This window comes from Mytilus trossulus, chromosome 12 (genome assembly GCF_036588685.1).
Source record: "Mytilus trossulus isolate FHL-02 chromosome 12, PNRI_Mtr1.1.1.hap1, whole genome shotgun sequence".
Lineage (NCBI taxonomy): Eukaryota > Metazoa > Mollusca > Bivalvia > Mytilida > Mytilidae > Mytilus > Mytilus trossulus.
In genome coordinates, this window is record NC_086384.1 from 51,680,685 (window position 1) to 51,692,742 (window position 12,058).

The 12,058-nt window shown below is 33.8% G+C and overlaps 1 protein-coding gene across 6 annotated transcripts in view; it reads left to right on the forward strand.

The window, feature by feature from the left end:
• LOC134692799 (ATP-dependent translocase ABCB1-like) overlaps positions 1-8,442 on the forward strand; it is a 50,882-nt gene extending 42,440 nt beyond the window's left edge. For 5 of the 6 annotated variants that reach the window (XM_063553348.1, XM_063553351.1, XM_063553346.1 and 2 more), the window contains 6 exons: positions 385-525; positions 2,340-2,496; positions 3,323-3,520; positions 4,570-4,773; positions 5,914-6,060; positions 7,654-8,442. In XM_063553348.1, the coding sequence (XP_063409418.1) occupies positions 385-525; positions 2,340-2,496; positions 3,323-3,520; positions 4,570-4,773; positions 5,914-6,060; positions 7,654-7,854 (1,048 nt within the window). In that variant the 3' untranslated portion in view covers positions 7,855-8,442. The remainder of the gene's footprint in view (positions 1-384; positions 526-2,339; positions 2,497-3,322; positions 3,521-4,569; positions 4,774-5,913; positions 6,061-7,653) is intronic. The other variant, XM_063553352.1, reaches the window with a different exon arrangement.
• The last annotated feature ends 3,616 nt before the right edge of the window (positions 8,443-12,058 follow it).

Genomic DNA, 12,058 nt, shown 5'->3' on the forward strand with positions numbered 1-12,058 from the left:
CAAAAGGGAAAAACAACGTTCTAATTCATATAAAAACGAGAAACGAGAAACACGAAACATGTATGAACTACATAAACAGATGACAACAGACCTTCCATCAAGGGAATTATGGTAGGAAATACAAACCTCCATACATTGTATTGGAAGATATATTCTTTATATGTATACTTCATATGTGACTGCTGTTGGAATGTGGCTGTACAGAAATTTATTTTAAAGCAAAATGTAGTTCTAAACTGACCCTAATTCTCAATCTCTAGATGGAAGGCAATAATAGCAACAATTGTTGCAGACTTTAGAAGTTATTTATAATATTACTAATCAACTGGTCAGAAATTCCAAAGAATCATAGCCCCCATTCATTGTTATTTGTTTATTTTACAGATCTATGATAAAGCAAGCCCACTGGTATGGAATAGCATTTGGTTTAGGTCAAGGTGTTATTTTCATGACCTATGCTGGTGCCTTCAGATTTGGTGCATGGCAAGTGGAGATAGGAGAAATGACTGCTGATAATGTGTTCAAGTTAGTATAGCCAAAATGGTGTTATTATGCCTCATTTATGGGCATATGTTTTCTGGTCTGTGTGTCTGTTCATCTGTTGTACTATTCAGGTAAAAGTTTTTGGTTGAAGTAGTTTTTGATGAAGTTGAAATCCAATCAACTTGAAACTTAGTACAATTGTTCCCTATTATATGATCTTGTTAATTTATTTCTGTGGAAATCAACTTTCATGGATTGAAGGAACACTATATTTTGATTGATCTTTGATTTTTATGGTTTTGACAAAGTCTGCATACAAATATAACGTGTACTGTGGATTCATTATAATTCGTTGGATACCAATTTTCGTGGATTTCGTGTGAAAAGTTGAACCATGAAATTAAATGTTCAACGAATGACAATTTTTCTTATGGCTTGTATGCTGACTTCAGCAAAACCACTAAATTAAATATCCACATACCTGTAAGTTTTTTTCTCAATCAACAAAAATTGGTACCAACGAAAATAAATGAATACACAGTGCTTCATTGAACATTTAAATTCCTGGTCAGGGGCGTCATTGAACATTTAAATTCCTGGTCAGGGGCGTAGCTAGAAAGAAACGATGTGCAAGCAACTACTGCCGAGGGGAGCGAAGCGAAAAAATTTTGGGACCCTTTTATGCAGGAAAATGGGTTTTTTTTCGGTTTTCTGTCATAGGACAGTTGATGGAGGAGCTTCATGTAGATAGAACTTATAAACAATTTATGAATGTAAAACTATTTATAAAGCTGCTGAATAGAGTAAATCATGGTTAATTGAAAACATAAACTACACATTTTTCTAATACAGAATTTACTCGAAATTGTCAAAAATCTGCTCTTCGGGTCTAGGCCGAAACGAACTTCTTTTATTATTTGTCGGCAATATTCACACTATCCCGATGCATATGCAGTAATGCTAGCGATTATAACCTGTCATTGTTCATTGGTGATCGTACATTTGATTTAAACAGACATAGTACATTGATAGATCTCCACGGTAGCACTCGCGAGATGTTATAAACCAGTGTACGTGTTCGCCATCGAGCGACCTCCCAATTGAATTGTCAAAATTACATACCAGGTCAGTTTCGTATGTCTCTGACAATGTTGAGATTTGTTGGTTTGTTATATTTCCTACAACAGGAGGAAGAAGATACGACACAAAGAAGCGATTTTCTGATAATACCAGACGCGACTCCACTATACATGACTATCCAGTTCCATTATCATAGGCATTCGATTTTCATATGGTCTATAAACGCAAAATATAATGAGACTTTCCAATACTGTTTTGGCGTGTTTGCAGGAGGAGTTGCTCTGTTAGTACTGTCCGTCGAACACATCGCCATGGCATAATTTCAACGATATCGAAGGGTTCTGATAAATCTCAGGCAGATTGATACATCTCATTCCAAACAGATAAACCGTACTCTGTAAAATGTGCTCCGAAATTACATGTGTTAGACTGCGTATAACAAATTCAAATCTTGTAAAAGATACAAGTTACACTGTCCGATTTCGTCATGCATGATCTTCAATAAAACTTCTATTCTGAAACCAAATGCTGTTATTTAATGACATTTCATAAATTAAAAAAGTGACAACATGTGTGTTTCCTTTAAAATTTGATTTGTAATTTTTTAATTTTGCAATAATTTTTTTTGCATGCCGAACCGATGTGCACGCAACTGCGTGTTGGCGTATAGGGAGCTACGCGCCTGCTGGTTGATCCATACCAATAAAATCCACCAAATTTAGAATCGTACAAATTATAATGATTCCACAGTATAACTATTTCGTTTTCTTTTTTAGAGTGTTCTTTGCTATTGCCTTCACTGCTATGGTTATTGGACAATCATCATCATTTCTGCCAGAGTATTCAAAGGCAAAACATGCTGCTGGATTAATTTTCAAAGCATTTGACACTGTACCGTCTATAGATATATACTCCAAAAGAGGAACTTATCTGGTTTGTATATATTATTGCATTATTCTGACAGGATTTATCATGGTTTGTTTTCATGAATAGCACAATTTGTGTGCATTTAATGGTTTCCTGAACATCTTTATTATATTTGTAGATTTGTTCACCTTGATTTCAAATAAATTGTTAATAATATATTTGTGAAAATGCATTCTTTTAAAAAATTTGCAGGGAAGTTTTGAGGATTGTTTTAGCAGATTTCCATTTTTTTTTTCTAAACACATTGAAACTTTGTGTAGTTTGGGTAAACTATTAATTGAGTGATTGCTTAGATATAGGAAGATATGGTTTGAGTGCCAATGAGACAACTCCCTATCCAAGTAATACAATATAATATAAAAAAGAAGATGTGGTATGAGTGCCAATGAGACAACTCCATCTAAGTAATACAATATAATATAAAAAAGAAGATGTGGTATGAGTGCCAATGAGACAACTCTCAATCTAAGTAATACAATATAATATAAAAAAGATGTGATTTGATTGCCAATGAGACAATTCTCCATCCAAGTAATACAATATAATTTAAAAAAAGATGTGGTATGATTGCCAATGAGACAACTGTCCACAAGAATTATATAATGATTATTTGGTGTGGGACTAGAACAAATTAAGGTTTAACCAGGTAGGTTTGATGGAGATGAAGTACAGAAATTTTAGAATGCCATTTGAAAAGGTATGGGGAAAAGGGAGAGACAGAATGACTGCCATTCAGAAAAGATATCTTGAATAAGGCAGACAATTTATATATAGTGTTCTTACAATACAGAAACAATTTGTTCATTGCACTTTTATTTAATGTCTATTTCAGCAAAAAGTGGATGGTTTGATACAGTTTAAAGATGTCAATTTCTGTTACCCAACTAGACCAGAGGTAAAGGTCTTGAAGGGAGTTAATATGAAGGTGGAGCCAGGACAGACTGTGGCTCTTGTGGGACAGAGTGGATGTGGCAAGTCTACAGTTATCTCCCTTTTACAGAGGTTCTATGATCCTGAGTCAGGGGAAATTGTAAGTATTAACAGTAGGAATGTGTTTTCTTTTAAAGCTGTTTTCTAATGCTAAGGGAAACAATTACAAAATCATTTTACCCTCTTGAATAGTTTCTGTTAAAGCTGTTATCCTAATGCTAGCAAGTTAAAGGTTTGGTTGGATTGCTTGCTTTGTTGGTATAAATGTTTGCTGAAGAATTGTCGTTCAGATTAACATCTGCAAACAATAAGTAGGAAGGACTTCAGCTTTTATACATTGCTTAACTTCTAATAACATAAGTTTAACATATACAAACTGAACCCCTTATAATCTTTTGATAGCAGATGTCAATCTTGATTACAATGCTTTAGAAAAAAATTATATAAACAAAGCAAGCAAGTCAACCAAACCTTTAACTTGCTAGCATTAGGATAACAGCTTTAACAGAAACTATCCTGCCAATAAAATGTCAGAGGGTAAGATGAATTTATAATTGTCTCCTCTTATAAGTGATTCTTATAGGTGGTGGAAAATCTGTCTCTGTCCAACGGGAATTATTCTGTCCGTAAGTTTTAGTAGTTGGTTAGAAGAGTGACAGAAAGTAAAGTGAACTTGTGATTATCTCCCTTTAATAGTGATTCTTATAGCTGGGGAAAATCATTCCTTTCAACAGAAATTACTCTGTCTGTAAGTTATATTAGATGGTAAGATTAAAAGTGGAAAAGAGCAAAGAACATTTATGATTGTCACCCTCTATCAGTCATTATATTGTTTAGCACTGGATAATTCATTCCTTTCAACAGAAATTATTCCATCTGCAAGTTTTAGTAGTTGGTCAGACAGGGGATAAAGGACAAAGTGAATTTATAATTGTCTCCCTTTATCAGGGATTCTAATGGTCTGGCGGAATTATTGAGATAAAAACAATCTGTTACAATCAGAACAGTAAAATTAAAGTTCAAAGGATTCTCTTTTGATAAATGTTGCATATTTTGCATAGAACTTTTTTTTCTAAATCAAAATTTCCTTGAACTGAAAATGTGTTTTAGGGGAAATAACTCAATATTTCTTATTTCTTATTTTAACAGATGATAGATGGTATAGATATAAAAGACCTACATCTTCACAAAATGAGGTCGTTTATTAGTGTGGTCAGTCAGGAACCAATCCTGTTTAATTGTAGTATCAGTGACAACATAGCTTACGGTTTGGAGGAAACAGCAGGAATGGATGATGTTATTGCTGCTGCTCGAGATGCTAATATACATGAGTTTATCACTAGTCAGCCTATGGTATGTTGTTTAGCCTGTCTCATGACAGCCCCATGAGTCCATATTATTATTTTTTTCTGAAATTTTCCCTCAAATTTTAAGGTGGTACCCAACACTTTAACTAAAATTAATTTGGCTCGTTTAATTTTCTTAAAATTTTGGCAAAGTATTTACTTTGACCCTTTGACAAAAATTTCAAAAAATTTGAACCAACCTTTTTATCAGAAAAATTACACTGGTTATATAGCAGTTTGACAAAAAATTATTTTGTCCTTTGAAAAGCTTAATTTTCTTTTAGCAACACAACGTAATTAAAGCGTTTAGCTGATTTTACAGAGTTATCTCCCTGTAGTGTTAGGTACCACATTAAGTAATGTATAAAGAATTTCATTTTTATCCTGACACAGTTAACTTTACATTTTAGGGGAATCTGGCTTCAGTCAGTATTGCATTGTTTACAAACAGCTGTCAATTCACCTTTCTATGAAAATAAGAAGATATAGATATAGGAAGTTATGATATGAGTGCCAATTCAATGAGACAACTCTCCATGCAAGTCACAATTAATAAAAGTAAACCATTATATGTCAAGGTACAGTCTTCAACACAGAGCCAAGACTAACACCAAACAGCAAGTTATAAAGGCCCCCAAAAATTACTAGTGTAAAACCATTCAAATGGGAAAATGTATAAAATAGTATGATTGCCAAGTAGACAGTTATCCACCAGAGTCCAAACAACTTTAGATTTTGAAGACTGAATGTTGACATAAATGTGTCATTTTGTGTTGTTCCCTTGATGTCTAATGAATGTTTAACAAATGAATACCTTTATTCATATTCTATCTCACCTGTAATCTAGCACCGTAAGTTTTGAATTTCATCTCATCTCTAATAGAGCACCCTATGTTTTGAATTTATGTTAATCTTTTATTCCAGGGTTATGACACAAAGTTATGTTAATCTTTTATTCCAGGGTTATGAGACAAAGTCATGTTAATCTTTTATTCCAGGGTTATGACACAAAGTTATGTTAATCTTTTATTCCAGGGTTATGACACAAAGTTATGTTAATCTTTTATTCCAGGGTTATGACACAAAGTTATGTTAATTTTTTATTCCAGGGTTATGACACAATAGTTATGTTATTTTTTTATTCCAGGGTTATGACACAATAGTTGGTGAGAAGGGGACACAACTGTCTGGTGGACAGAAGCAGCGAGTTGCCATAGCAAGAGCCTTGATTAGAAATCCCAAAATTCTCTTGTTAGACGAGGCTACATCAGCATTAGATTCAGAGAGTGAAAAGGTAATTTAAAAGAGGGGTTGGACAGAGATAAGGGAACATGGAAATGAGGTAGCAAAAGTCAGGGACCAGGGGTGTTGGAATAGTCAGGGATTGAAAGTCAGGGCCCAGGGTTTTATTGTTTTTGTTGGAATAGTCCGGGAGTGAAAGTCAGGGCCCAGGGTTGTTGGAATAGTCAGGGAGTGAAAGTCAGGGCCCAGTTTTTTTTGGTTTTTGTTGGAATAGTCCGGGAGTGAAAGTCAGGGCCCAGGGTTGTTGGAATAGTCAGGGAGTGAAAGTCAGGGCCCAGGGGTGTTGGAATAGTCAGGGAGTGAAAGTCAGGGCCCAGGGTTGTTGGAATAGTCAGGGAGTGAAAGTCAGGGCCCAGGGGTGTTGGAATAGTCAGGGAGTGAAAGTCAGGGCCCAGGGTTGTTGGAATAGTCAGGGAGTGAAAGTCAGGGCCCAGGGTTGTTGGAATAGTCAGGGAGTGAAAGTCAGGGCCCAGGGTTGTTGGAATAGTCACTCAGGGAGTGAAAGTCAGGGCCCAGGGTTGTTGGAATAGTCAGGGAGTGAAAGTCAGGGCCCAGGGTTGTTGGAATAGTCAGGTAGTGAAAGTCAGGGCCCAGGGGTGTTGGAATAGTCAGGGAGTGAAAGTCAGGGCCCAGGGTTGTTGGAATAGTCAGGTAGTGAAAGTCAGGGCCCAGGGGTGTTGGAATAGTCAGGGAGTGAAAGTCAGGGCCCAGGGTTGTTGGAATAGTCAGGGAGTGAAAGTCAGGGCCCAGGGTTGTTGGAATAGTCAGGGAGTGAAAGTTAGGGCCGAGGGGGTTGGAAAAGTGAGGGAGTGAAAGTAAGGGCACAGGGGTGTTGGAATAGTCAGGGTGTGAAAGTCAGGGCCCAGGGTTGCTGGAATAGTCAGGGAGTTAAAGTCGGGGCCCAGGGTTGTTGGAATAGTCAGGGAGTGAAAGTCAGGGCCCAGGATTGTTGGAATAATCAGGGAGTGAAAGTCAGGGCTCAGGGTTGTTGGAATAGTTAGGGCCCAGGGTTGTTTGAATAGTCAGGGAGTGAAAGTAAGGGCCCAGGGGTGTTGGAAAAGTCAGGGGGTGAAAGTCAGGAGTCAGGGTTGTTGGAATAGTTGGAGAATATACAAGGATAAGGGAACATAGAAATGAGGGAGAGAAAGTCAGGGAATAGTATTGAATCAAGTGGAATGGGAAAGTCTAAATTGGCTAAAAACCAAAGAAAGATAATTATTGCACATCTTGTGATTTATAAACAATCCTTTTAACTGTTCTTTTAAATGGCATTTTAGTTCAAAGTAATTACATCCTCAAGTTTGAAAAAAAACATTGATAAGGTAGTCACAAGAGAAAAACCAATATCACATCAGGGCTATTCCATTTAAATGTATGTGTGAGGGTAAGAAGTGAAGTTTAATTATTGAATGTGGGTCATGGGTATTTTTTTCAGTATGCCTCTCTTAGCTTTATGCAAAATTATCTAAAAAATGATTCTTGGTTGTACGGATATTTTTAAAGTTCCTTCTTACTCACCCTCGAGCTCCCACATGATTTTTTTTTGTAATATAAATAAGAAAAACTTTGATATTATTATTTTCAGTTGGTACAAGAAGCATTAGACAAAGCACAAGAAGGTCGTACGTGTATTGTGATAGCCCATCGTCTTTCTACGATTCAGAATGCTGATGTGATCTTTGTAATGGACAGTGGCGCCATTGTAGAAAGTGGAACCCACCAGACTCTCTTAGCGAAGAAAGGAGTGTACAATTCGTTAGTTAGTGCACAGCAGTTTATAAAATAGTATTTAAGATATATTTAGGATTTTTTAATTTGTTTGTACTTTTTAAAAGTTAGTTTAAACATATATTAATAGTGGATTTGGAAACAAGTTATTGCAACTTATATAAATCCCTTTCCACTTTGCAGGTGCGAGTGCTGCCTTGTAGCGGCATTAGCCTACTCTTTTTCAAAATCTACAAGGGTATAAAAGTTATATAATGAAAAGTAAGGTTACATGACCTCATTTTCAGGATTTTTGTTCTTACTGGTACATTGTATATGTATTGTTAGTTACAATCTTATAATATTTTTTATTTTAGGCTTCAAAACTTAACTCCATGAAATAGATGTATTTACAGTTGTATGTAAATTTGTCCACCATTACTTAAAATCATACAAGTTCCCGTAATATTTGACATCACAATTTAAAAGTATTTAATATGATAATTGAAAAGTGATTATTGGTCTATGTCAGAAGGTTATTGGTGCAAATCTAAGGTCATTTAGATACATGATTCAGCTAAATACCAAAAGTGTAAAAATGTTTATTCATCATTGCCATGTTTCTCTTGAAATTTTATTTTTTTTTTTATCATGGGCTTATTTTTATATTTATTATGTTAAAAACTGTTTTATGAAATGACCACTATCCTGCATTTTGTTGTTCGTGTTATTAAAACATAAATTTTGTGTATTGTTTGCATAAGTTTTATAAAATGTATTGAAATCTATAAGCATAAATCACGCAATGATTGAAAATGACAAATATGTCTTGAGAACTCATATGTTTCATGTTTTATACAAGAAAAAAAAGAAATGACTTTAAAAAAAAAATTGAAATGATTTGTCTTAAAAAATTTCCGTAGACAGCTTTTATCGTGGGTAGGTACAACTGTAGGTTGGCAATATCCAACTTTTTTAAAATTATTTTTGGTCTTATTTGATTTGTTGTTATTTGATAAGTGGTATCCTATTTCCAACCTCATATGAAAACGAGGTTTCTCAAGTTATACAATCAATTATTTAATTTAATTATGGTATTCTTGTAATAATGAATAATGGTTGAAACCTTTCCTGATCTCATTAAAATACAGTTCCTATGTCTACATTTTGCTTACCAGGGTCTGACAACACTTGGGTTCTACCTTCTGTTCTGGTTATTATTAAATCAACCAATGAAAGTCCTCCTGTCCACTTTTTGAAGGTGTTTCATTATGACAAAATTAGAAGATCCAGAATTCTATTTTAAACAGAAAGTGGAAGATAGCAATGAAAGATACTAGTAAGCATGGTTTGGATTAAGATAAGTTTTTTAATAAAAAAAAAAAAAAATGTTTTGATTTATTTGTTACCTTGCTCACCCCTCCGGTAGTGGGTATTATTTAATTAAAGCATTATTAGAGATTTTTGGGAATCTACACAAATGTGCTGGCACATGTCAGATATTTTATTACCTATTGTAAGTTAAGAAAATTATTATTGATATTGTTGAACAATGCAAATGAATGAGATATTTAATTATTATGATTTTGGGAAATGATGCATACATATTTTGTATGAAATTTTTAAGGTGTAAATATAAAAATAAGATTATGTTTTCATGATCGGAGCCATATTGTGTTGCGTTTTCTTGCAGTCATAAAAACTTCAGAAAAATTTCTGAATTTGCGGTATTAGAGACTTATTTTGTTGCATGCATTTGTGTTCTGCCATACTGTGGATCCATTAGTTATGTTCTACCATACTGTGTATCCATTAGTTATGTTCTGCCATACTGTGTATCCATTAGTTACTAAACATATCAAAAGTAGGTCAATGTGACCTGTATTGTGTACTTTCTTTGAAATGTAATGTCTTTATAAATCACAAACAACTAATTTTCTCAAAACAATGAAGTTGCAAAAAGTTTGTTTTTTTCACTTCAAGTTTAGAAGCCTAAGAAGGTAGTAGAAAAGTTTTAATACATAATCAATGATCTTTTTTTCAGATAGTATACTTCAATGGTATTTTTAAGTGAGGTTTAATGTGATTTTTAGTTCTATTTTTATGATCAAATGTGTTTTTAAATATGTATATGCACCTATTCATATTAATTTTTTTTAATATTGTAAGAAAGCACAATTTGGATATTCTTGAAAACTGCTGCATACCTGCCAACTTTTCAAAATGTCCATGGGGTTTTACGTATTAGATGCCTACAAAACCTTCAAGGGGGCCTCCAACTACATTTAAATCTTGTTTTTTGGCTTCTTCATACTTTCCAATCTTGATTGGACAATATATGTGTCTGGTGCTTTGATTGGACAATATATGTGTCAGGTGCTAATGAACAAACTGTAAGGTTTTTTAAAAACTTATTCCAATTATTATAATTGTGTCATTTCTATTGTTTACTTGTTTATTTTAATTATGATTTTATCTGTACATGTAATAATAAATATAATGATAAATGTTGTGTATTGAAAAGGAATAAAATTGTAAAAGAATTAGTTTGTTTAATGATTCTGAACTGATTTGAAGTATGGAGGCAAATGGAAAAATAAGAAAACTTGGAACAAACCTAGCAATGCAATCATGTACACAAAAGGGATAAGCACTATTATCTTGTCCCTAAGAAATGCAGATATTGTAAAATTCTTCAATCTTTTCTCCATTACATAATGATTACCTTAAGGATGTACACCTCTGAGGAGTCAACATTTTCTAGAATTAAACTTATCTTCTTTATCTGATCTTGGGGGTTTATATGACTGTAAAAAAAAAAAAAATCATATGGTGGTGCATTTCTTCTTTTGCTAAGGCCATTTGAAAGTGCCAAATTTTGATGATTTTCCCATTTTTCATAACTTTTTACTCATTTTTGGCCTATTTATATCATGAGAAAAAAAATCAGAGTTTCACAATTAAACTTTTTTCATACTTTCTCTTAAGATGAAATTAACCAATCTGAATAAATTCAAATTAAAAAATCAATATGTAGATGTTAATATAAGAAAGTTTATAAAATTTTGTTAATTTTTTCCAAATTTCCTTTGCTGTCAATTTTGTAAATTTTGTGATTTTTGTAGAGCCTGCAACTTTTGTTGCAGAAAGCTCGACATAGGGATAGTGATCTGGCGGCGGTGGAGTTAGCTAACTTCTTAAAAGCTTTATATTTTAGAAGTTGGAAGACCTGGATGCTTTATACTTTGTATATAGATGCCTCATATTACAAGGTTTCCGTCAGTCACATGTCCAATGTCCTTGACCTCATTTTCATGGTTCAGTGACCACTTGAAAAAAAAGTTCAGATTGTTTGTAATGTTAAATTCTCTCTTATTATAAGTAACAGGATAACTATATTTGGTATGTGCTTACCTTGTAAGGTCCTCATGCCTGTCAGACAGTTTTCACTTGACCTCTACCTCATTTCATGGATCAGTGAACAAGGTTAAGTTCGGTGGTCAAGTCCATATATCCGATACTATAATCAATAGGTCTAGTATATTCAGTGTATGGAAGGACTGTAAGGTGTTCATGTCCAACTGGCAGGTGTCATCTGACCTTGACCTCATTTTCATGGTTCAGTTGTTATAGTTAAGTTTTTGTGTTTTGGTCTGTTTTCTCGTACTTTATGCAATAGGTCTACTGTATTTGTTGTATGGAATGGTAGTAAGGTGTACATGTCTGGCAGGCAGATGTCATTTGACCTTGACCTCATTTTCATGGTTCAGTGGTCAAAGTTATATTTTTGAGTTTTGATCTTTTTATCTAATACTATATGCCATAGGTCAACTATATTTGGTGTATGAAAATATTTTATGATCTATTTGTCAGTTGCACAGGTTTTATTTGACCTTGACCTCATTTTCACGGTTCATTGCTCAGTATTAAGTTTTTTTTGTTTTGGTCTGTATTTGTTAAACTATAAACAATATGTTAACTATATTTGTTGTATGGAAGAATTGTTAGCTGTACATTTCTGCCTGGCATTGTTCATCTAACCTTGACCTCATTTTCATGGTCCATTGGTCAATGTTTAGTTATCTTGGTTAATGTTAAGTTATGTGACAGTTGTATTAAAGCTTTATATTTAGGACTATCAAAATAATATCTATGATTTGTAAAGCAGGCGAGACATTTCAGCATGTGCACTCTTGTTCTCTTTTTATAGAACAAAACACACATTAATTTTTTGTCTTATTTGATAAAGATTATTAAAAGAATACATATCTTAGAAATTTGAA